A 25,162-nucleotide genomic window follows, 5' to 3' on the forward strand; every position below is an offset into this window, starting at 1 on the left:
AAATTATGATATTTATTATTGTCGATAGATTGATAAGTTGATAGACACACAATAAATCAGCATCAATAAAGGCAATCAGCTAATAAGTTACTGTCCTGGTTGTTTTTGTGTTTCTTTTTTGTTCCATCCATGGCAACAAAAAAGAAGAAGACACTTTTTCCATTGGTGGTTGATTTTGTTGATGATTATATGTGTTGTTGTATTTATCATGGTGTTCATGACTCTCTGTCTGTCTGTGGTTGTTGTGGGAAAGAGAGAACAGTCATTATGTATTTTATTTACAGCTTACAGCCCAGTCCTTTGTCCATCATCAACAAGAAGGCACTCCTATTCTGATGAAAGTTTCTCCATTCATCCAGAGAGAAAGCTTACATCAACTGGCAAACTACTGCTAACAATTTCAAGACCAAGATCCATAATCATTGTGATCAATATTAACTGATTTAATAAGCAGTCATAAATGTTTTTTACTTACTTAAAATGAACTTTTTTGTTGGTATTTGCTTATTGGGGGTTTCAAATCACAATGAAACTATCCTGTTTACCTTACACTGTTGTGAGGGAAGCATGGGCAATTGTACTTCTCTACCTTCTCTTGATCTATGTTATTTTTCGGTTTGGTTCGTGTCACCTATTGAGAATACACAATATGAGCTAGTGCACTGGCTATAATTATTTCCACTTTTTTTTTTTTTTTTTGCATTGCGGTGCTATTTTATCATGTATGTTTCTGGAAGCTGACACTATACTGTGGCATTTTACAATATAAAATGTATATTACATACAGCATCATACACCATATTTAACTTTGTTAGCATTAGCACTTGAACATATGTATTTAATACACATAGATTTAAAACTGTTGAATGTATGCTGAGAAGTAAAAGTGGAAAAATGTTTACAATATAAAAGTAGTATTTGACACTTTTCCCCCTGCATTGCAGACAGACTGTCCTCACGTTTCCTCATCATTCATATACCATTGATCTGACACCACCATGTGGACAGTTCACGTAACTTCAGTCTTAGTCCAAAAATACATTTAAGTATGTGTGGCATAAATAAACAAATGCAGCTGGTTCTTGATTTTAAGCTGAAATGTTTTTGTTTACATTTTATTTAAAAGGCATACAAACAGTCGGTCATATTTTTTGTATACAACTTCACAAAGGGATTACAAAGGGAAACCATGAAACCCCAAATCTTACAGTATAATGGTTCTTCATTACTGCTATGTGGATTTTGGAGGGTTAAAAGTACAGCAGAGAACAAAACCAAACATTTAGAAAAGTATAGATAACTAAGGCACACACCAGTTATATGTTTAGTTCCTTGGGAAGAATGGTGATGCTCACATTATTCTCCCACAAAAACAGCGCAACACGTCAAATCTCAATAAACCATAAAGTGAAGAAAATGAAATGGCGGGCTTTTTAGCACACTACTGCAGATATCCATGTGCAATAATAATAATGGTAATCATAATATAAAAAATATGGTCATTATAACAAGAAAACAGATCCAAGCTCAAAGATAAAACCTGTGAGATTGCTAGCTTTATCGGCGTGGAGCAATTTAAGACATGGAGTAAGATAAATCGTATATAATCCCATAAAGCACTTGTGTGTTCTTTCTGGACAATATTCAAATATCACAATCAGTATTGAGATGAAAATGTTTCAGAGGGTTGCCATCACATTATAGCAAATCACATTAAATAAACATTAAATACTAAAACTCATAACTCTCCAAACAGGTAAAATAAATACTTTTTTATATAAGTATGTTAAGGGTGAGTGGACAGAACTTTTCAATTGTAATCACACCTCTCAAATAACAACCAAACATGTCCACATATTCAAATTCAACATAAATATCCAAATGGACTGCAACATAATAGCATTGCCAGAGCAGAGCTCTGTATATGAGAAGGGTCTCTTGATTTATCTCTCACACGTGGGAAGTTAAATGAAGGTTTTTTGGGCAGGATCTTGAACTTAGATTTTATAAAGCAGGAAAATGGTAAAGTAGTTGCTATAAACTGAATTAAACAAAGTTATCAAACATATCACATACATTTCTCTGGAATCCATCCCACTTTATGTCTCATACATTTATATTCATGTTGCATTGTTGGAGGAGCTTAGGAGTTCAGATTTTCATTTCCATTTCTACAATATAGCTTATGTGCATATGACATTACTCTTCCTCTCCCTGAGTACACGTTTCACATCTGCTCAAAGTTTCCCATATGCCAAAAAACCTATTGAAATGATGAAAAATGTTTCACAGAGGATAGGCATTAAGTGTAAACTGTTTCTTTCCTAACATTGAGCTTTCCTTTGGAGCAACTCCCCAACACGTCTGTGCTTTGGTTTTCAGTGTCTTCATCTACATCTGTGTTGTTTAACTGCACATTTTACACAATCAAATATGTGTTCAGCTGAACTAGCTGGACAAAAAAAGAGTCCAGACAATGTTAGACCTCGCAGAAAGATGTCAAAGGATAGTTCTCAACTTGAAATATCCCTTTTTAAATTACTTTTAGATGCAAAAAGTTTATATTCTTTGTAATTTCCCTTGGGTGTCCATGGTATAAAAAAAAAACACAGACTGACTTTAGAGCCAATCAGTCCTTCTTCCCTTCATGACCATTAGCTGCCAGTGTTTGCTGTTGCTCTCTCTTCTGTTTACGCCAGCTCTTGCTCTTCTTTATGGAAAATCGAACAATGTCCACCATGAACACCCAGGACAGAGCGTACATAGCCACTCCCCCACACTTGATAAAGAATCTTGGTCTTGGTGAGATCAGCTCACAGTACAGCATTGTGCCTCCCACGAAGACTCGCATCACCACAAACAGCAGCACAAACAGGACATCCACAGTGTCCCCTAGCCGCGTCCCGTAATGTCCTGTCTGTTTGATGAACCAGCGTGCCTGCAGGAGGGGGTTGGTGATTTCACTGCCAAAGAGCACCGCGCAGGACTCAATGCCAGACTCCCCCAACCACAGGGTCAACAGGATTCCCAAGATGCTCATGGTGTGGTGGGCCAACATAACGGGACCCTCAGTGCGGAAGTACACACACCAAGCCATGTCGAAAATAAAGTAGCCGAGGCTCACCAACATTGCACTTATTTGCAGAGGAGTGTTCTTAGTACCTAAGTAGCATCAGAAAAAGGGGTTTGATTAGGCATGTTAAATACAACAATCATAGAATCAAAGAGAAAACAGAAATAATAGCGGTGGTTTATTCCCTCTGTTTTTCCTGTTGGAAGTTTAAATAAAAGTGTGCATAAAAATAGCTGTTTCAACAACAAACATTTTCCACAACATGCTAAGCATTATAGAGATGATCAACTAAGCAATCAAGACTATAAATGTATAGTAATTTAAGCCGCTTGTCAAGCAAAAGCATTGATAATTTGAAGAAGGGTAAGTGTCCTACCTGGATAAGTGAAAGGCCAGGGTCCATCGACATAACCTATGTATGCTGTGATGCAGACTGCCAGGATGCCGTGTACCAGGGTGACGAGGCGACAGTTCCATTCGTAGCTCCTGGACCCGTTAACGTGACACAAGATGAAGTAGAGAGAGACCCAACAAGACAGGCACAGGAGCGCACCAACCACAACCAGTGACATCTTCTCCACTACAGACGAAACAAACAAGTTTAAAAACACTAAACCCACATGCAGTTTCTCTTAAGACTTGCTTCTCAGCCGTCATCAAGCCAACTTTGAATCAAATGAATCAGAAAGACAAAAAAGCAAAGAGGCACATCTTGTGCAGTAATATCGTTTACAGTAGAAAGAGACAGCATTACCGTCCAGCGACTTGGACTGTGCAATCCTTTGTCACGGACCAACAATTAGCCTTTGCTTGAACTAGAATAGCACCACAGTTGGATGGCAGAGGGTCTGGTGGGGTGAGGGGGACGTCTCTTCTTCTGCTGTGACGTTTGTACTAGGAGGTGAGCCCATTCAGATTGTCAGGCCCACCCTAACTGGGATGGAACAAGACGTGAATCTCAAAGACTAAACAAAGTTTTTTTTTTAATTAGACAAGAGGTTACTGGGTGATGGGCCTCAGACAGTCTCATGAGAGAAAGACTGTTTTTGATGTTGTAAAAAACGACATGCAATAATAATAGTAAAATGTATTGTTGCTGTCTGGCTTGCAGTGACACATTTGTGGTATGGGTGTGTGGCATGAGGAGGCAAAGCTGTAATATTATATGCAGTGGAACCGATCCATGTGTCAGTTTTCTTCACAAAGCAACATGCAAAATAGGTTGGCAACTGATATGGAGTTTTCAATATGGCCCTTTAGTTGTAGTCATCATAGCCCTTTCCTATTCTCTCACTAACCTCCAGGCAAATGGACTTGGAGCTTTAACATTTATTCACTACAGTCGTGTATTAGTATGACCCTGAAAGTTGATAGGTTTTGCCCGACATTCATAAAACCATCTCTTTAACAGGACAAAGCTGGAGCAGTGTCAGAGATCAGTAAGGACATATGGGAGTCCAACTTATCAGGTGGATATCTCCCTGGAGCCAACCTCTCCCAGCTGGGAGAAGAGCTTGCTTTGACTTATTATCAAATGTAAATTATTCTTTTAGTAATAGTTAAATATTGAGGAGTGAGCAAGAGAACAGGTTTGGCAGGGTCACTACTGTTTCTCAGCAAATGTCAAATTATTTTCTTGATGAACTATTTTAAGATGTTAGAAAATAGTGACAAATGCCCATTCAAGCCCATTGTGATCATATGTATTGTTTTGACCAACCAAAAGTCAAAACCCAAAGATTTTCGGGTATGAATGAGCATTGTAGTAACAGGAAACTGTGCAAGGTTTGGGTTTTTTTAGCTGGAAACTTATTGAAATGAGTAACAACAACTTATCGTTGACAACTTAACTTAAGCTTAGCTCATTCTATTATTCAACCTGTGATGTAAAACCACAGCGATTGGGTAGGTGAGATCCTAGGGCTGTTTGAATAGTTATGGAAGTGAACATATATGGAGGTTAAGTTTGGTTTGGCTTCATTCTCTCCTAAACAATCTACAGGTAACATACTTTTCCCAAAACATCAACAAAAGGGAAAACTAAAACAAGAACGCAATACAAATACAAGATTGCATCTGGAACATAAAAGATAAATGACATAACAAACAACACAAAGTACATACAATCGAAGTAAAAACCAGTATGGTGAATAACTTTATCTCGCATTGTCTAACATTGCATTGCACCACTGTGTAAATACACAGAGGTGGAAAAAGTACTCAGATCTTGTACTTAAGTAAAAGTAGAAGTGCCAGAGTGTAGGAATAATCTGTAACCAGCAAACATCCTGCAATCAAAATGTTACTCAAGTAAAAGTACAAATGTATTAGCCTCAACATATACTTGTACTCAATATGCAGGCCAGTACATTTCATAATAATATAAGATATATTATCATAAATATTGATGCTTTAAAGTGTAATCAAAGCTTATTTGAATTACTTTGTATACTGCTTGTGAATTTACTTCAGGGTTAAATAAAGTCCTATTTAATTGTTGTTTCTATTTCAGTGTAGTACTTTACTAAATCTACCTAGTTACTTTACACACCACTGTGTATACACAATATATATTGTAGCCATCATTTTGTAATTCATGTCGATCTGTTTTCTATTGTAAGTAACTCTGTTTTGCATGGTATGCTGCTGTCTTTGTAAGGGCACTCGTGATAAACACATTTATAAATACACAGTTGAAATAGTAGGACTGGTAAATACTGTTTTTTGATAAAATAAGTGAAAGGACAGGAGGACTAGAGCTTATCTCTGAATGTAAGATGATGCTCTCTCACCGGCTGACTACCCAGTAAAGTAGCGAGCTAACGATGGCTAACAAAGCGTTTTCTATGGGACTATTTCACGTTCACACACGCAGTGAAATAGCATTACCTTGATGGTGCACATGTGGCCGTCTCTTCGTTTACATCCTGCGTGTTTTTTGTCCTGTGAAGATATGTTTCTGAAGCAGACTGTCAAAGGGTTGTTAGCAAACACAGTGGCTGCTATTTGTTATCTTTTTCGTGGAGCTCCGCCGGTGGCAGCAACAACAGCCTTCTTCAGCATCCCTTCACTCCCCTTTCACCTCATTAGTCGCTGTACATGCAAATATATCAAATAGCAGTATAAAAGAGAATTGAGCCTCGGTTGTATAATCCCATACCCAACCTTAGTTTAGAGATTATGGCAGGCGTGGCTCATATTTAACATAAAGCGTGTTTCCATCGTTCTTGATATCTTCCCAAAGCGATGGGGCGATTGGTTTTGAGCACTAGTGACCCCTTGCGGGCAATATTAGAAATAACAACTGTTCTCTTCTGTATGACGACAAAATGGAAGATCTACATTATTTATTAACACTCATTAGAACTACATTAATAGTTCATATAAGTTATATTCTTACACGCATAATATGGGACTGCACACTGGTACAGACAAAACCTCACCCCATTGTGAAAACTCCTACCAAAGTGTCAATGCAATGTAGTCCCACACCTTGCTGCAGCTTGTGAGTGGGTCATTAAACAGATATTTTCCATTTCAGGACAATAACGTCATCACTAGAATCTAACATGGGGCATCCAAAGGTTCGTTAGGGTTCACTTTATGTAGTCACAACATTCCCAGTTTAAATCAGGCATTATTTCATGTCAGCCCTCTACTATATGCTGTCCATAAAATGACCCCAAATAAATGGATAAAAAACATACAATTGTAGAAGCAGTGCAAATAAAAGACTTTATTGAAACTCAACTCTTAAATGGTACATTACCTAAATGCTTAATTTTCTTATGGCAACTTTTTTACAACATGTTTTTAAACTCTTTCATAGAAAAAATATGTTTACAAACTTAATCTACAATTACATAGCAAAGATATCAGTGGAAATGTTAAGGCACTTGATAACCAGTTAAGGCCACATATGTTTCACTCATTTGGTTCATTAGTTAGCAGGACATACCAACACACAGGACAGAAACTTGTTTTTCTTATAGCGGTAAAGAATTAAATGAAAGAGGTGATAAGAAAAACTAAAATAGTACCAACCATTTGTTCTGAATAAAAGACAGATACAGTTTAATTTGGTCCCAAAACTTCAAAATCTTTCCTTGAATGGCATGAAATATGATCAGGGACTTGAGTTGCATAAATTAAAGACATTTAACTGTTCACATGAACAAAACGGAAAACCATGAACAGCATTTGGCATTGGGAAACAACCAGAAATATACTGTTTTACCAGAAGATGGCAGTATAGTTTATGTTACAGGCCACACTGCAGGTTAAATGAATCCTTGAAAAACACCACAGTAAAGAGTAAGTGAAACTTTAAGCCCCTCTTTGATTTATTTTGTATATCCATTAACTTTGGTTTATTGGCGCAACAGACATTAGTCTGCCCCCCCGGGACTTGATGGAGAAGAACTAAAGAAAGTCTCCTTTAAAGAATATAATAAACCTGTTTTTACACACTCACTGCCTAACCATGAAAACGTGCAACAAAGTATTATGGCATAAGGATGATACTTGAGACAACATCAAAAATCCAAGAGGTTAAATGGTTCTACAATGTGTTTGAAATAGTTATTGTTACTGACGACCTGTGGTTTACACATGTGACTTTTACCACTTGCTTAATGCAAAAATATATAAAAATAGTCCTCAATAATTTCACTTTGCAACTAAAATAAATATAGCCAGCATTGAAGAAGCATTCAAAACAAAGGAAGCATTTCCTTTGTCAGCCAGCTTTAGTTCAGCTGGCTATTTTCACAGATATTAGTCCAAAACCATACACCTTCTTCCATAGCTAGGATGGAAGATAATCTATATCCAGTATCTTCATTTGATCAGAGGTTGACTCGGTTGTTCCTCTGCTGGTGTTTAACTGACCTGGTATGCACTGTCCAGCTTTGTGCATACTGGGAGTTTATCATTGTTGGCATTTGTCATCTGCTCCAATAATTTCTCAAAGAAAAAGGCACAAAAGTGACAGCTTATTGGCAAAGTGACATTATCATCGACCAAAATATGTCATTTTCCCCAGAAAAGGCCAAAAATTAGTGGTGCCTCTTAGAAACTTACACTGCATTTTTGCTTCCTGTAAATGTTTTGGTCACATTTTGAACCTGGATTAATTTCTATGTCATCTTGAACATCTGGATCCTACCACTCCCCACTTGAGACAGTTTCACTAAACATCACATAAACCGAGGTCCAGTGTAACTGTTGCTTTGAATAGCCTGGGGAAGAATTGGCTTGGGTAGGGGGAAAAAGTATTTATCTTTTCTTAACTATCCAGAATAAAATGTTAGGTCTCCTCGTCCCATAGGCACAGCTGTTTTTGGGGAACATAGAATGTGAAATGGTAGCCCTTGCTGCAGCTCTTAATGCCACACTTGTAGGTGGAGCTTTTGCCAGTGGTGTCCCGGCTGCGGCAGTACTTCAGCAAACATGGGTACCACTCCAGACGCAGGCTGTATGTGCAGAGACAGGGCTGCCACAAGTCTTTAGTAGAGTGACAGGCCTGAAAGCTGGGCGCTTCTGTTGTTTGAGGCAGGACCTCGAATATGGAGCCATCCACTCCTATAACACAGAAGCATGAGAAGATTTATTATCAGAGCTATGGTGTTAAAAACAAAAGCCAGCTATCACAGAGTTGTGAATCTTTCTCTTTTGGATTTGACTCAATTAAACGCTGTATTGAACTGAAGAGGGCAAACAAAGTGGCTCAAAGGAGGGGAGATGGTGCAGTAAATGGGGAGCTTTGTTATGCAAAGGAGATGCTACTGAGATTCCCTTCACTGATAATGGTGCAGAGTGCTTGCTGAACCATGACCATCAACATTGTTTCCTCTGTAACAGTGCTGTCAGTGGACAAAAGTGCTGTCATAAGGATTCTCCTCAGCCTGGATAATTTGGACTTCATCTCTATTAAGATACAGGATCCCAATGCTAAAGGGCCTTTAACAACAAACAGTTAATGAAATGTTGTGTGAGGATTGTACAATCAGATCAGATCAGAATTCCTTTATTTGTCCAATTAATCATGTCAAACATTATTTATTGGCCTGTTTAGAGAGGCTTCAAAGATTTGTTTTTAAAAGGTAAAAGTACGAGGTTTTACCAGGATTTCAAGAGACACAGACAAAGGTAAACAACAATAACATTAGCAGTAATATATCCTTATCAACTAAAAGTCAGAGATAAGAACTACAGTAGTATCACAGAAATTAAGTGGAAAGAGGTGTTTGCCTGATAGAAACAGGAAAGATTTAGAGTGTCCGGGAGATAAAGAATGTCATTAGAGAGATATATGCTGGTGGACAGTGACAGTGTGGGGGTATGGGAATGACAGAGATAAGAAGAGAGACAATCATTTGGCTTCTGCTACTTTCAATGCTAAACAAACTGAAAATGACACTGACCTTTGTCCAGCCAGTGTTTGACATCGGACTCCCTGGTGTAAATGGCCTCCCGGGCCTCGCTGCACATATTGTGGATGTGGGAGCTGAGTTGAGAGGCCTGAGTTAAATTAACTACAGCGCTCATCGTCAGCTGCTCCAGTCCTCTCCGCTCTTCCGCCAGTCTGATGGCCTGAGGATTTTTCTGAACAGCCAACAAAAATGATAAATATCCACATCCTAAGATACTTTGGACATGCACTTCTCTTTTTTTTTCTTCCAGGAATCCAAAATGTTAATGTTAAAACATAAATTCTGCTTGACGCCCTGACGTAATACCTGTCTGAGGCGGGCCATTGACTCGCTCGGGATGATCTCATTGCGGCTAAGGCGAGAGATGAAGCACAGGGCCTGGTACTGGTTCTGTCCTCTTTCCAGCTCACCCAGGATCAGCGCTCTAAATATCTTCACATCCTGCAAGACATAAGGGATGAGGGATGACATGCTGAACGGATAAAAAGATGATTCCCAGAAGACATTGGGAAGTGTTGCATGAAACTAGGTTATAATTACTTAGTGTTTATATGTGCCAGTTCAGACAGCTTACAACAAATATTCTTTCCATTCCCATACTTAATGTAGCACTTCTCCAGACACTCAAAGTACTTCAATATGTGGACTTCAAAGATGTTCAAACAACTGTCTGCTTAAACTAAAGAGGGGTTTATGTTAGCTACGCCCATACAGCTTCATCTGACAGTTTGTTGATACTTTTTATATTGTCTGTCGGCCTGTGCAACGTTGCTCCAGTCAAGCTCTGGTTATTTGAACTGTCAAATTTAAGGCTTAGGCTCTGTTTTTGGAGAAAATGATCAGAGTTTCTCACATGTTGTTAAAGTCAGGAACATTTTACCACGTTGTTTTATGAGGAACTTTAGAAGTAATAAAATACTGATAGTGGAGAATTCTCCAAAAAAGCTTGTTTCTATTGGCAAGTGTGTGTGAGAGATCTGGCACAAAACCCAAGGCCATAAAGAGTTCTGTGAGGGGGCATGCAATGCATGATGGGAAGCTCTAACAGTGGGGAGAGCAGAGCAGCAGACCTGTCCTCCTATTCACACACCCCCCCTACTGGCTTCAGCATGAAGACAGACACACACAGTTCCAAACACCCCTCCTCCGCTTTTCACACACCCTTTTGAAGCAAAAAGGCTGCAGTTTGAAGGCTTTCACTCCCTGAGCAGGAGGCACTCTGGGATAGATAAACAGCCCAGAGATAACCCATTGAATTCTCCTTAAGCACCTCTGTCCCACTTCCTGTATGCAAAAGTGTACATACTGGCAAGACAGCAATAGAACCTGCCTTAAAATGTTTAGCTCTGCAGTAAAGACTACTTTGTATGATCAAGGGTTCTTCATTCTAACACCCACTTTTTCTGGGAAAAGAGTTTCTGGCAGGCATACAATACAAGCATGGGTATTACACGAGACAGCCTGCGATAGTATTTGACCTTTGGAAAGCAAATTACTGAGCAAATATTGATTCACAGGCTTTATACGATATTAACCTCAGATGTTTGCCTCGCGTATCTCTGTGAGATGCTCAGTGTATTAAAGCTTAGACTACTAGGAGTGTAGAAGGACAGTTGAAATGAAATACTTTAGAGGTTGCCATGTTGACATACTACAATAATAACCAATCACTCTTTTTTTTACAAAAAAAGGGGGGTGCAATTTCCACTCAAGTGTAGGAGAAGCAGAGGCCACGACTTCAAGACCTCCGATATTGCAGACACATGGTGCTATGCTGGGACACTGAGTGTACGTTTGTGTGTAGGCAGAGAGAGAGAAGACAGGGGGAAGGCATTTGTGTCAGCCACATAGATTTGCCTCAGGGCTCTCTGGGTAATTACAGAGGAACAGAGCAGCTCCACCAGCACTGCTTCTTTGAATCTTACTCAATGGAAAAGTGTAGGCCTCCTCCTCTGGTGTCATTATGTGTCCATATTAATGATTGTCTCGCTCTACTGCAATGCAACTATGTTGACATCTGTAATAGAAATATTAAAGAGATAGTTTTGAAAAATGCACTTACTTATATTTGATCACTCACGTCTGTAAGCTTAATATAAAGCCAATGCCTGAAGTCCACTAGCTAAGCTTAGCTTAGCATAGGGAACGCAAGCAACAAGCTAGCCCTGCTCTGTAACAAAATCACTCACACATTAGGATATCATATCTTGTTTTTTTTTAAGCATCTGATAACAAGACAATTTGGGGTTTCAATCTTCCTATATATCACTTTGGATACTCAAACTACTCATTTAAGGGGTAGCACTTAATATAAGCCATTTGTTAGAAATGAAGTGTAACCATCCATCTGTAACCGTAGCCTTTAAATGGTGATAGCATACCAGGGTTGATATTTTAGCGGTTTAGGTGCTGCCAAGATAATAATCAGCATGGCTTCTAAAAGCATAAAGAGTAATAACAATGACATCATCTCCACATCTCCATCCAGACAGAAGCTGCTGGAGTCAACCGTTTGTTTGGACAAGACTAGCCTCCCTCCTGCCTGCCTGAAACGAGCACTGGCACATGCAGACACTGACTCGTTTGTACAGACACATTTAAAAGAAAACTAAGCTAAAGAGTGATTTGTGCAGTGGTGTGATAACGAAAAAAGGGTCTAAACCAGTTGTTATAAAGAAAGAAAGAGTACTGAACTGACAACAGCTAGCTCTTTAAAATTCTGCCAAGTAAGTCAAGGAATAATGCAAACTGCTGATGGGGGAAGATACTGGTACCATTTGACAGAAGATATGACACATATGAGAGGCAGGTGTGAAGCTCCTGCGATATTAGTAGAGGTAACATAATGGTATCTAGATCCTGCTTCATCTCTAGTATGGGTATACATAAAGAATAAACCAACTGCTGCTCAAAAATATATTATACTGTACTATACAATATAATGTTGGTGACACGTCTGAATAGGAAAATACACGTAGGCCTGCTAGTGCTTGAAAATGAGTAAGGCCACTAAAATGCAACTACTCCTTTAAGAAGTGAAGCTTATACCAGGCCAACATAAAATTAAAGGTTTGCAGACCAACATTTAGAGAAAATCACCAGGTGCGGACATTAAGAATGAAAGGCGTGACATTGCCCCGTCTTGAAAAAACGCGGGTAATGCCATAATCAAAAGGACAGCAAAGCCTTGAGTTTTATACCAACCAAAGCAGTGTAAATGTCAGCATGGCTATAAATAATCCACACAAGTACAGATTCCTGAGCATTGCTCCTTGACACCCGGGACTTAGTCCATTTGCAGACAAACTACCAGTGGCCGAAAGCCAAACACAAGTCTGTATTCATGCAAGCTTACTAGTGGGTCATACTAAGACCTGTTAAAACAGGAGAGAGGTGGGGAGCGGGTTTCATTGGTGGTTACCTTTAGTAGGCAAGGTTATTTAAGGAGGTGCACAAAAGCCTATTCAGACACTGAAAGGGAGCCATTTACAGTGAACATTCTCAGTCACTGTAGCAGTAACCAAGCAAGCCTAATACGTTCTCTTCACAGAGGACAAACCTGGTTTACTGGCTGTGAAAATGAGAGCTTTGTAAAGCCTTAACCAGAAAACGAATGAAGTTATTCTCTATGAAGGCTCTGTAGCTAAGAGCAGTTTATCCTCCTAAAAGGACGACTGCAAGACATGTAAATGTGATTTTGGGAGCAATACTAACACACACAGACACACACACACACACACACACACACACACACACACACACACACACACACACACACACACACACACACACACACACACACACACACACACACACACACACACACACACACACACACACACACACACACACACACACACACACACACACACACACACACACACACACACACACACACACACACACACACACACACACCAGTGCAGAAGGCCCTTCCTGTTTTCCAATCCCCTCTAAGACCCTGTCTGTTGATAAGGCTGATGGCTGGCTGGGGAGGACTGCTGGTCAGCCACGCTCTGATGAGTCATTTGGGATCACTGTGGGTATGTGTGGGTATTTGAGTTGGTCTTGTTCCAGGCAAAATGTAAGAGCAGGAACCAAAAACATATATAAAATAAATGTAAAAAGCCAAAAATCATACATTTTTCTTTGTCAACAGCTACAGACTTTGCAGAGTCTGCAACATCAATGTGGCTTCCAGTATTCCCTATGGCCCATATTGGAAGAGACATAAGTGTTTCAATGTTGTGTTTACTTTGAGGACCCATAACCTGCCTAAATGGCTCTGACTCCCCTTTAAAAACAACTTACGTATTTACCATTTAAGGTGACGAGGAGGATATTTTCTTTGTGCATAAGGGGACGCCTGTCATACAGGTGTAGGCGGGGATTAAAGCTCATGTTTGGAGACAGAGGGAGAGAGGGTGAGACAGACTCCCACAGACAAAAGCAGTTGAGAAAAGCCGCTGAAGTAAGAAATGCTTGAGTTAAAGCTAATTACATAGGCTCCAAAGGCAGGAATGTGGAGTCACATGTGGGGCAGGTCACACCTGGATGACCAAAAAGCAAACCAATTAGAAAACAGTGGCAGTGAATGGACCAAATAAACACTGAAGGCTACAGAAAGAAAGGTGTTCCCCTTGGTTATTCTCCTGACAGCAATAGAAGGTAACTTACTATGTAACACATGAACTACAGCCAAAAAAAACTCCAACATCCTCTAATCTGAAAAAGTCTGCAAACCTGAGCAAAGTACAGTATGTGCAGACCACTTTGAGGGAACTATTCATTCACACAGAATCTGGATACAATTATCCAGACACCCAAACTGTTTGTGGAGACTATGCATTCAGGAAAAGAGAGGGACACAAACAGTGAGTGCTAACAGGGAAGGAAATGAGGCAGATAGATAAAGCATAAACAATAGAGATGGCTACAGCTCCATTCAGCCTCTAACCGTTGTCCCACAGCTTGCATATCCTGTTGCAGGGGACACAATCAGCCATTTAATGAGAAGCTTCATTAGTTATATATTATTATATTTATATCTTTTTTTGCTAAAGCAAGTATTCATCATTGTGTCTTTTTTGCTAATATGCTTACACAATCACAACAAGACCCCAACTAAAATGTTACATTTTAATTATCTTTAAAATCTTTTAAAGTAATCATTGTGTGTAATCGGTCATCTGGGTGAAAGAAAAACCAACAGGTCTGTTATGTGACCTAAAACCTTTTCTTACATGAAAACAAAGCACCCCAATGCTGATTTCTATAGTATCCTTTAAAATCCTTTGATCCCTTTCTTTTCTAGAGATTCCTGGCTCTTTTTCATAACAACAGAAACTGTGTATTCTGACTGGGAAAGTAACACAAGAACAGTTTATATTAAAAGAAAAGGGCTGATGTTACATCTATGAGTAAGACCTTCCCAGGTGGAGACCCGTAGAAAATGAGCACTAGAAAAGACTGACACAATGGTTGCATAGTGAAGTCAAACAATAAATCAGTCTAAAACGCACAAGGCCAAGACAGCCAAAGGTCACGGCCATGGATTTGACAAAAGGACATTTCAGGACACACTGTGGAAAACAGAAAAGAAGCTTTGGCAGGGTAAACCATTTGTTGGCTTTTTTGTTGCCAACTGAAATTTTAAAACTTCTGAGGTAGCTTGAAATGATCACAAGTATGCACAGGGCAGCCACACATACAGTCTCATTGCTGTTGCGACAGCACCATGTAGTCCACTGTCCTTGATCTTGGGAAAATCATTTAAAAAAAATGGTTGATACTACGTCCTCCATCTCTGCCTCTCTGTGGGAATGGGATGTTTTTTCTTTATCAGAAGCATTTCAGACGAACATCTGGCCTGCTGGCGGGAGGAGGATAAAGGATAAAGTGTGGATCAACAGTGGCAGAGGGGCCAAGAGAGGCCCATCTGGGGCCTTGAAGGGCCATCACACAGCTACAGAAGAAACCATTTTCCTGGGATTCAGAGTCAACAGGGAACCAAGGTGGTTGTGAGAAAGAATGTTTTTTGAAGGGTCCACTGCCTGCGCATATTGCACAAATAATTTCAGGTACTAAACAACATGTTCCTGCAGACCTTTATGTCATTCCATTTCATGTAAGTCAACAAAGTGATACAGAGACCATTTGTTGCCATGGTACTGAATTACACCTCCTGTTTTATAAGGCAGTACCTTATCTGTGGATTTTCTCTTCCACATTAAAAAACAACTGTAGCGTGTAAAGGGAAACCAATTAGGATTAGTCTTGGGCTTCTATGGTACTTTGAGAGTAAAGATAACGTAATATCTGAGCATTCATTGAGGATAAACTGAAATGTATTACGAGTTGTGTTTAATTTTCTCACGTAGATGATAACAGTGATTGTTGGTGACTCACAGATGACTCACTGTGACCTTTCACAACCTTATATAGCTGGCTGGAAAACGAATGTGTTCCTATGCTGTGTCCTCAATGGTGTCTGAAGCAACAACATATACTGGAAGAGGTGACACTTACCTGTAAAAAAAAACATTACAAGTTTGTGCAAGTGACAAAGCGGGATTGTGTTTCAGGGTTGAGTGAGACCCAAGGTGCGGCAGCCAAAAAAAAACATTGTAAATGATGTATAGTACTTGCCAACAGGGAAAAACAACCACCAGTTGCTTCAATTGGCAAATCCCTGCATTTCCCACACTAACACAAAATAACAACATAGATTGCCAGCAAGCCTCCCACACAGGAGAGTTTGCCTAATAACTAACAAAGGCAAAACACTTTCAACAATTTCAACATGTGATACAATCTGTGGAGGCTGTGAAAGAACAGGGTTTTGCCAAAGAGGATCACAGACCCTGTACAGCATATCCCAAAGGTAGGACACAAAGACAGGCCAAACAACCTGCCTCCCCACCCCTAACTCCACTCCTGTGTTTGACATAGCGCACAAGGGTGTGTGAAGAATCAGTAGTTCATTCTTACAGCAGGCTTACAGTTGGGCGTATCCATAAAACCTCTGTTCTTTGAAGACAATCAGAATATATACACTCGAGCAAATTGACCTGAGGGTAAATCTGCCCCTGGTTGAAGCGCAGCCCTGTTTGTAAGGCTGAAATTAAATGAGAATCAACACACTTCCTGCAAGCTTGTTTACACCAAGGTGCCATTGTTTACAAAACCCAGACTCATTTAACATGATGATGTGAGATAGTGAGTGTCAAGGTACCCCCATTATGTCTTGTTCCCATGACCCATCAGCACAGTAAGGGGTCACTGATGCCATACACTGATATGGATACATTTAGAACTACAGCCATGAAATAACTCACCAAAATGGTTTGATGTTGCATTATTCAAGATTAAAAGTTTTTAATGTCATATGCACATAAGCTACAGTGTAGAAATGGCAATGAAAATCTTAAGTCTGGAGCTCCTCCAAAAATGCAACATGGAAAGAAATAACAAAGCTTTGGAAAACTTTGGTCTTACTTCAGTTGTAAAGCTTTAATGGCTAGTGCACCCCACTTAAAAGACTGTTTGAACAGAATACACTTGTGTTGATGGAAAACTGTCGACATTTAAACAGTCTTTTCAAACTATTCTGCAAACATTTGACCAAATGTTTATGGGTTTATTTTTGTTTACATAAATTAAAACAGATTTAAAAATGTTTAAGCTGTGCTTACAATGTTTTATTGTAGAACCAAACTGCATGTTACTAAAGATACACAAGGATGTGCACCAGTGCTTCCCAGAGATTAAAACTTTTTCAAGTCTTACTCAGCCGAGAGGCCTATGAAGTCACTCACATTCCTGCATTGATCAAACCCACTAGTTAGACATGAAAGCAAGACACACAGGGCACACTCTGATTAGCCTCTCTAAAAAGTTTCTACATCTGGAAAGACCCAAAACAGTCTCTCAAAAAGGAGAAACCTTTCCCTTGGATTCAACTCCAGGACAGGGTTTATGTTCAGCTCAAGGTCTGAGACTGTTAGAAGAAAAAAGATCAAGACAAAATCTGTACTGAATCAGCAAATGACTTAAGATGTACTGTCTATCCAAGCCTTCAACAGCACATCTCCTCATGTTGAAAAACTTGTACACTGACAGTGAGCATGTCATCAGGATATCAATGAACAGCAAGCATCTTGCTGCAATTTAAATCATTTAGAGTAGAGTCAGCTGTAAAAACTTCACTGTGATACCAGATAGGAATGAAATACAGGAATCACTAACAAGTCCCTAAAGATGTAAACAAGTTCAGCAACCTAAACATGCATAATACATATTGGTTGATAAATTCCCTCCCATGACGCTTTCTCTTGCAAAAAATAAATAAAATTGCTGTTCTTTAGTGGTTCAAATTGAATAGACATTGTTATCTACATTTTGTGATTTCTCAACATGACGGAGGTGGGATGAGCACAAACCGCTAACCCACATCATCTTTTCCATATGTCTGCATGACTTCAGAGCAAATGAAACCCTACTAAAATCACAGTGCGGCTGATCCTCACTGTGATTCATTGCTTGGATAAGGTTGACTAACTTCCTTCTCACATACAGGAGAAAAAGTCCTCCGGTGTCTAATGACAATAGCATTTACCATCCCATCGTAGACACTGATTCACAAAGCAGGAAGGAAGAACACAGCTGCTGTCTGATCATTATTTATAGTTTGATAAATAAACATAGAACTCAATCCTGGATGAAACAAATGACGTAATTGCATAGCAAAAACATCTCAGTTTAAAAAAGGTAAATGATTGACTACTAAAAACTAACATAAATAATTCATAAACCTGTACAGTACCTATCCGCCTTTGACTGTAAAGTTCATTATGAATCTCCAGTGTTTAACATCGCTGTTAAAATACTTTTCTAGCCATATGTGCTCATCTGGACTATGCATTCATAGCAGCTGGAAGTGACAGCTCGTCCAACTTTCCATAAATCTTGGAGATGCTGCACAAGAGCTGAATGAAAACCACATGCAGCAGAATTGAGGGGAGAGCAGGAAGAAGTGAGCAAGAGACAGAGAGGGGAACAGGAGGAGAAGGAGATAGAAAGGGGGGGGGGGGGGAGGGGAGAGAGCCGAGGAGGCCGACCTACAACTGGAACAGATAAATCAGGCAGCGGAACAGTAAAGTGATCTAAGAGGTTTTATACAATAAACAAAACCATATGTGCACATGTATGAGGGACTGTGCATGTGCATGGACGTGTGCATGCGTGAAGGGACTCAGCATCATGGGGTGCCTCCCCAACCGAGAAAGAAATCACTGCTCACAGATCAGTGTATGTATCTTTGTATTGGTGCATCACCAATGATTGGGGGTAGCGGCCTCTTCTCTTTCAACTCTAAATTAGCTGTTTTGGTTAGTGAACCAGACGTGCAGATCAAAAAGGTCAGACATGCCCACTTAATCCTGGTAAATCTCCCCCTTCACATCTCGCCAGCTTGTCAGCTTCTGTGTGACAGCAACCATCACAGACACATGCCTTTGCTCTGTGCGCCTCTGTGAATCTCCCCCACCCTTGCTCACAGCAGTTGTAGTTTTTCTTTCAGGACTGACATTTATGTGTCCCAGAGTAGTCATTGTCAACAGTTAAAAAGTGTCATCTTTCCAGCTATTGTGAATGTAGTGCTGGTCAGGGAGAGACACTTGATCTGATCGTCTACTTTTAAGAATGCTAAATATGGCCACTGATGATCAGCTCACGACTGGCCTCGTCGGCAACAGGGGTTTTAAGGTCACTGGGGAGCTTCGACATCTACATCTAAGGAGCAGCAGCTGTCTTGAAATCTGTGAAACTCAAACTGAGATGGAAAACAATGAATTGAACTACTACTAAGTTCTACTTAAGTTTGTGTACGAGTTACAGTGTATGCTCCGGGCAGGTTACGATTTCAGGATGTTTTTCTTTAAGCTTCAGATTTGAACCCACATTCTTGCCTAGAGGCAACCATTTCGCTTGACCCAAGAGGCCACTGTCGTAACCTTATTTGTCAGCCTTGATAGGATTAAGATTTATTGCTGATTTCATCAGCTAACCAAAAAAGAAGTCATACAAGATGTCAAGAAAAAGCACATATACTCCTACCTATTACACTTCTTCTTGGGACTATAGACCTCTCCCCTAGGGACATGACTTAAAAACAGTGCTTCCCAAAGTGAAGACCAATAACAGTTATTGATGTTTCAATGAGGTCAACAAGCTCTCTCTCTCCCCCTGAATTTTGGCTAATTTTAAGGGTGACCAAGTATGGCTTTAACAATTAACTACATGTACCAGACATAGATATAACTTATCTATTTAGTTATTGGGTAGATACTTAAATGCCCACTTCTGGAGACCTCTGAAGAAGCATTCATGTGTGCCAGACTTTTGGTAAACAATAATTGGTCTCAGTTTTAACAAGTTATGGTTCCAGCTAAAAATGACAGTTTTGCAGTCATTGAAGACTTTCAATGCACTTTTTGTTTAAACCCTCTGATCACTGGAGTCTCACAAATATTATAGAAAACGTCCCCTCAAGGCACAAAAGCGTTTAGTTTGAGTTGTAAACAGGACAACCTCTCACCTGTTTGAAGTCTGCCACAAAAGTGATGAGTGCCCCGTCTCCCTGCTTGAATTCGACCGATATTAAGTCTCTCTCACTGTCCGCCTCCAAAACCTCCTCGGTCACCAGTCCGTCAGCGAGCCGGACCCGGACCCTCAGCTCGGAACACAGTCCCACAGCCACCAGCAGCACCAGGGCGCAGAGACGGGTCAGTATCCGAACTGAAGCCACAGAGATGCAACTCGCAAACATACCCAAAATGCGCAAAACTGAACACGACAGATGAAAAAACCGCGGCGAAATCCAAAGATCTGCGTTCATATCCCCTAACTATTTTCTTGGATTTTTATTCATAGTAGTTTCCTTCATTTTTAAAATATAGATCACATGTCGCACTTCCATATGGTCCGCTGTGTGCAAGTGCTTTCCAGAATCTGAAGTACGGTCATCAAAATTGGACGAGTAGCTTCTTTACTAAACTCTCTGCTTCTCACTTCTGGGATCCCAGGTCACTTCCATTGAAAGTCTCTCGCTCCGGCGTTGTTGATAAGATCATGCGCATTTGAGTTTCCCCTCCGTAACCTACTACAGCCGATGATCGCACACGTTGCTTCTCTTTCGCTTTGTGTTGATATTCCCGTCACCGCTTTTTCCTTCTTCTGCAATTCATGCAGTCCCGTCACTTCCTATCCGTCGGTATCCCACTGCTTGCTTGGCCTCCAAACTTTCTGTTGTGTGAGAGAGTGAGCGCAGGGATGGTAGTAAACTCTTAAAGCCATACCACCCTCTGAAAACTTTGCCCATCCCCCTAAGGCCTCATGTGATCCTCCTGCACTCCAGCAAGCAGGCATAACTAATAACACCCCCAACAATTATAACAAAGGTGTTGTTGGGATTTGTAAATCATAGCTTTGTGTATGTTGTTCTTGTTATGTAGGGATGGATAAAAGACTGGGCAAACGACCTGTTGCTCATTGTAAACAAACAATAACTAGCAGCTAAAACATTATTATATAATATTTGTATAATATGTTAATTTTTCACAAACCCTTTTGATATCAATATAAATATGATGAATGCAAACAATGTTTACTATGTCGTTTTATGGAGGATAACTTTGATTAAACACATCTTTGTTGTATATCACATATTATTGTGGTTATTTGCATCAAATATGGGTCAAATTGAGGCAGTACTACAGTTTACCATATTCTCTTCATTTGTAACTTCAATACAATAATAACCAAGTTTGAGAGGAAAAGTTGAGTATAAATAAAAACATTCTCTTCGTGAACTTACCCTTTATTTATTCACTTGTTTGGGTCTCCCTGACAACTTTTTTTATTTATGACTTTGGTTGTGACATACTCTGAAATAAATCTATCAGGTTATAATTATCCGATATCATGACAAAATGGAAAACAGTCACACCGTAATTCTACTGAAATGTTGTTTCATTAGCTGATATCTGCTGGGCAAAGCTTGACATACTTAAGGTGTGAGTTGGCAAACAGAAAGCTGCCTATCTGAAGGAAGATCTCAGAGCCACATCAATGGTTAATTACCAATGTGTTTGTGTTGCAAAAAGCTAGGGTGACATCCCTGCAATAAACCACCTGAACAGTTGTGTTATCTCTGACGCACTGCATTGTGGGTGGGCCGAGCCCTGGGCGGGTGACCCCAAATGTGGCAGGACTTGAGTGCTGCTCAGACCAAGAGGTGGTCGCTCCAGTGAAGGGGAAAGCAAACAGAGAGGCTGTAAAGCAGAGCAAACATTGTTAGCCTGGCCTGGCAAACCAAACGGGGGCCCTGATAGACTGAAGGAGTGGATGTCAGGCAAACACACCCCATTGTGACAGAGTTTAGTCTCAGGCTACATCTTAGTTAAATAATTGAAATAGCTGCTGTTTTCGGTGCTGTGATGCATATCTTCATCAATCAATGTCATCAAATTGTGTAAATGTACAATCACTTCTTTGCTATAATCATGTGGAACAAACATTCAGAAATGTATTTAAAACAATGTGCTTGCTTGATGCACTTGCTTCACTCTGGATATTTATGCTGTATCCTCCCACACAGGAGTCCAAAGTGCAGCAGTTCTGTAAGGCTGTTTACAGTGACACACACAGATAGCAAAGACAGACACAAGCTAAAGTGTACAGAGAGTGTTTATGATTAACTAGCAATTGCATTGTCCCACTGTAATTACGAATACAATGAGCAGTGTACTGTTAACCACGTCAGTGCATTTCCTCACTGGACTTTGATATAACAGTCAGCTAGAGATGATAGCAATCTGTTTAGTCGTTTTGTTAAGAGGAAGCGGAACTGAAAATCAAAGAGCCTATGAATGATTTTCGTATCACATCTGTTATTACATTTTGATTCAATAGAATTTTAATAATTTTCCTTAACTTTGCAATGCTCTGGAATAGTCTCATGATGTTCCAGGTGAAAAGCAGAGAAGCTGTTTGCATTCCTAAAGGCAAAACCTGTGAAATAGACACCACAGTCCTGTCTGGTCAATCTCCTGCAGACTCTTGTCTGTTTGCTTTTAAACTCTAACACAGCCTCAGACATGTCTACATTGAACACATCCTCCTGAAGTTGTGAAATATTGAAACAAATGTATACCTTTCCCTATTTTAAAGGAGTGCTTTGGTTCCATATACGAGTGTAGGTACAAAGTGAGAGGTTTAACATCTGTTTGATATTTGATAATTGGTACAATCATTTATTCCTTTTAACAGGACACTGATTGCTGCTCCAATTTTTTACAGCATTAGTCTTACTAAAACTCACAAATGAATCAAAAATGAATAAAGTATAGAATACCATCAGATAATATATTATTTAAGGAATAAACCATGTCAATTTAGAAAGCAACGTCAAATAAGAATATATTTTAAAACAAACAGTTTTGTGTCTAATTCTTGATTCATATCAATTGTCACATATGCACACAAACACACACACACACACAAACGCACACACACACACACACACACACACACACACACACACACACACACACACACACACACACACACACACACACACACACACACACACACACACACACACACACACACACACACACACACACACACACACACACACACATGCATAGTACACATTGTTGATGAGGGACGTTTATACCTGTTTGTGCGGTACTTGAGTACAGCCAGGGTGCTATGCATTCCAGTCGTGTGTGTGTTTTTATGTTTGTTAATGTGTGTGGACTTGCACAAAGTTAGCTTAAAGTGGTTGTGTTTGACATGGGACTTGTGCCACCCAGCAAGAGCTTTTCACCAAAACAACAATTTTGCCGTTGAACTAAACAAAAATCCTCTGCATATCATCAGGTTTGTCATGTTTTGATTAATTGCAGTAGCACGGATTAACAGCATATTCCCAAACTGGATTTCTTTGCTTTCATAGAGACTGGAAACTCCAGATAGTAAAAGACAATATTTGCATTGTTGGTTGATCGCCATCACATGCAGCCGGACAGTAATACCCCTAATACTTTGTGAAAAGGGCTAATATTTTCCTCCATAATAGTTTACTCGAAGAAAGTATTCAGAGGGAATCAGCAAGCCTCCAAAACCAACAATCTGATGATGTTTCACCTCTGCAGCGCTGCCGAGTGAGAACAGCCAGTGGGGCATAGCCAAGCTCTGTGGTCCAGCCAGTTGATCTCACCTCCAGATAAAGGCTGAATGTGTGTGTGTGTGTGTGTGTGTGTGTGTGTGTGTGTGTGTGTGTGTGTGTGTGTGTGTGTGTGTGTGTGTGTGTGTGTGTGTGTGTGTGTGGGGGGCGCAATATTTACATAGGGATTGCAGGAGCTGAAATTAAACTGCTTTCCAGTCCTCTGATGATATTTTCATATCTTTGCTCCCTTATTTCCTTTCCTCTAACTGCTTTGCCTTACAGTGTACTGGGGCAGCAGCCAGTTGCTCAGTGAGCTTCCTGCTGTGGGCTGACTGAGGAGATATCCCCTTACACATGTGGGGCTCTGGGGTCACAGCAACCCTTTTGGAGCGCAGGCTCGCATGGAGGAAAAGACACAAGGAGAGAGAAAAGCTAGATGATGGTGGGGAGAGGCAAACGCATTTAGAAGTGTTAAAGTCAGCCTCACAATGACAAACCCAATGCTACATATTATTGCCTTGTTCAATTGTATTAATTACTATCAGCCTTTTTTTTTTAATCAAAGTACAACACTCACTCATAAAGCACTTTTCTGGAGTATGAGTACTTTTTATGATACTTAGAATTTGTTGGCAAATTAAATGACAGAATGCTGACATTTTCAATGCAGGACTTTAACTTGTAATGGAGTTTTTAAGTTGACACTGTCAGTAAAGGACCCCAATACCTCCTTGACAAGAGAAAAGTTGTCCAGAAAGTTTGTTTGTTTTATTTCTTTGATTTAGATCATCTCAAATCCCCAACTATTTGACTACAGCATAATGATTCCACATTACTCAGTGCCTTACTCACTGCCAGAGTGTCATCCAGATGTTCCTTTACCCTCACTAGCTGAACATTTCAAAGGAAATACAAGGTGAAATAACAATGGAGAGATTATCCCCTGCCTCAGTAAGAAAAGCATCCCACACAATCAGTCATATACCGTAATAGAATTCCACGGGAATTCCCATAAAGTTAATGACAGAGAGGTGGGGGGAAAAAGAGTGAGAGATACAGAAGGGGAAAAACAGGTTCTTTTGAATTGTAAAAACAAATAAACATGTTTGGGCTTATAGCTGGGAGCATTAAACCCCTGGCAGACTCCCAGCACCAGATGAAAGGCAATCCCACTATAAACACAGGTGTAGGAACGTATCATTTATCTTTCCCCATTATGGGAGGTCAAAGCTGTTATGATCTAATAGCTGAGGTGAGGCTACCTTACTCTTTCTTTCTAGAAAAATTCAAATAAAGGAACTCTGCACTTAATTATAGAACACAAGAAGCCTGTGGCATGCTGCCTGTTTGTTCACATCTGGCAAACCTTAATGTCCCTTTTACAAACATCTTAAGGGCCCTTAATGGAAATGTAAGCTTTAA

The 25,162-nt window shown here is 39.9% G+C and overlaps 2 protein-coding genes across 3 annotated transcripts; both read right to left on the minus strand.

Moving 5' to 3' along the window:
- Window positions 1–1,099: 1,099 nt before the first annotated feature.
- tlcd5a (TLC domain containing 5a) lies at window positions 1,100–6,316 on the minus strand. 2 transcript variants are annotated; one of them, XM_063906239.1, is made up of 3 exons: window positions 5,963–6,316; window positions 3,450–3,653; window positions 1,100–3,162 (listed from the first exon to the last, which is right to left on the minus strand). In XM_063906239.1, the coding sequence occupies exons 2-3, from the start codon at window positions 3,643–3,645 to the stop codon at window positions 2,630–2,632; spliced, it is 729 nt and encodes a 242-aa protein (XP_063762309.1). In that variant the 5' UTR covers window positions 3,646–3,653; window positions 5,963–6,316; the 3' UTR covers window positions 1,100–2,629. The 2 variants fall into 2 exon arrangements, with proteins under 2 accessions (XP_063762309.1, XP_063762310.1); XM_063906240.1 differs by lacking the exon at window positions 5,963–6,316 and adding an exon at window positions 3,828–3,941.
- Window positions 6,317–6,794: 478 nt separating this feature from the next.
- Window positions 6,795–20,862, minus strand: oafa (OAF homolog a (Drosophila)). The gene is made up of 4 exons (XM_063907392.1): window positions 20,105–20,862; window positions 9,814–9,948; window positions 9,499–9,679; window positions 6,795–8,656 (listed from the first exon to the last, which is right to left on the minus strand). Exons 1-4 carry the CDS (start codon window positions 20,402–20,404, stop codon window positions 8,382–8,384), a joined length of 891 nt encoding a protein of 296 aa, XP_063763462.1. The 5' UTR covers window positions 20,405–20,862; the 3' UTR covers window positions 6,795–8,381.
- Window positions 20,863–25,162: the final 4,300 nt, after the last annotated feature.

This window comes from Eleginops maclovinus, chromosome 18 (genome assembly GCF_036324505.1).
Source record: "Eleginops maclovinus isolate JMC-PN-2008 ecotype Puerto Natales chromosome 18, JC_Emac_rtc_rv5, whole genome shotgun sequence".
Classification (NCBI taxonomy): Eukaryota; Metazoa; Chordata; class Actinopteri; order Perciformes; family Eleginopidae; genus Eleginops; species Eleginops maclovinus.

What these genes read in the sequence shown, in the direction of transcription:
- tlcd5a (XM_063906239.1), bottom strand. Translation starts at nt 3,645, where the DNA reads ATGTCACTGGTTGTGGTTGGTGCGCTCCTGTGCCTGTCTTGTTGGGTC. An exon ending in CTGGCCTTTCACTTATCCAG is followed by an intron (nt 3,163 to 3,449) that starts GTAGGACACTTA and finishes GATGCTACTTAG; the next exon opens with GTACTAAGAACACTCCTCTG.
- oafa (XM_063907392.1), bottom strand. Translation starts at nt 20,404, where the DNA reads ATGAACGCAGATCTTTGGATTTCGCCGCGGTTTTTTCATCTGTCGTGT. An exon ending in CAATGGCCCGCCTCAGACAG is followed by an intron (nt 9,680 to 9,813) that starts GTATTACGTCAG and finishes TTGGCTGTTCAG; the next exon opens with AAAAATCCTCAGGCCATCAG. An exon ending in CAAACACTGGCTGGACAAAG is followed by an intron (nt 8,657 to 9,498) that starts GTCAGTGTCATT and finishes TCTGTGTTATAG; the next exon opens with GAGTGGATGGCTCCATATTC.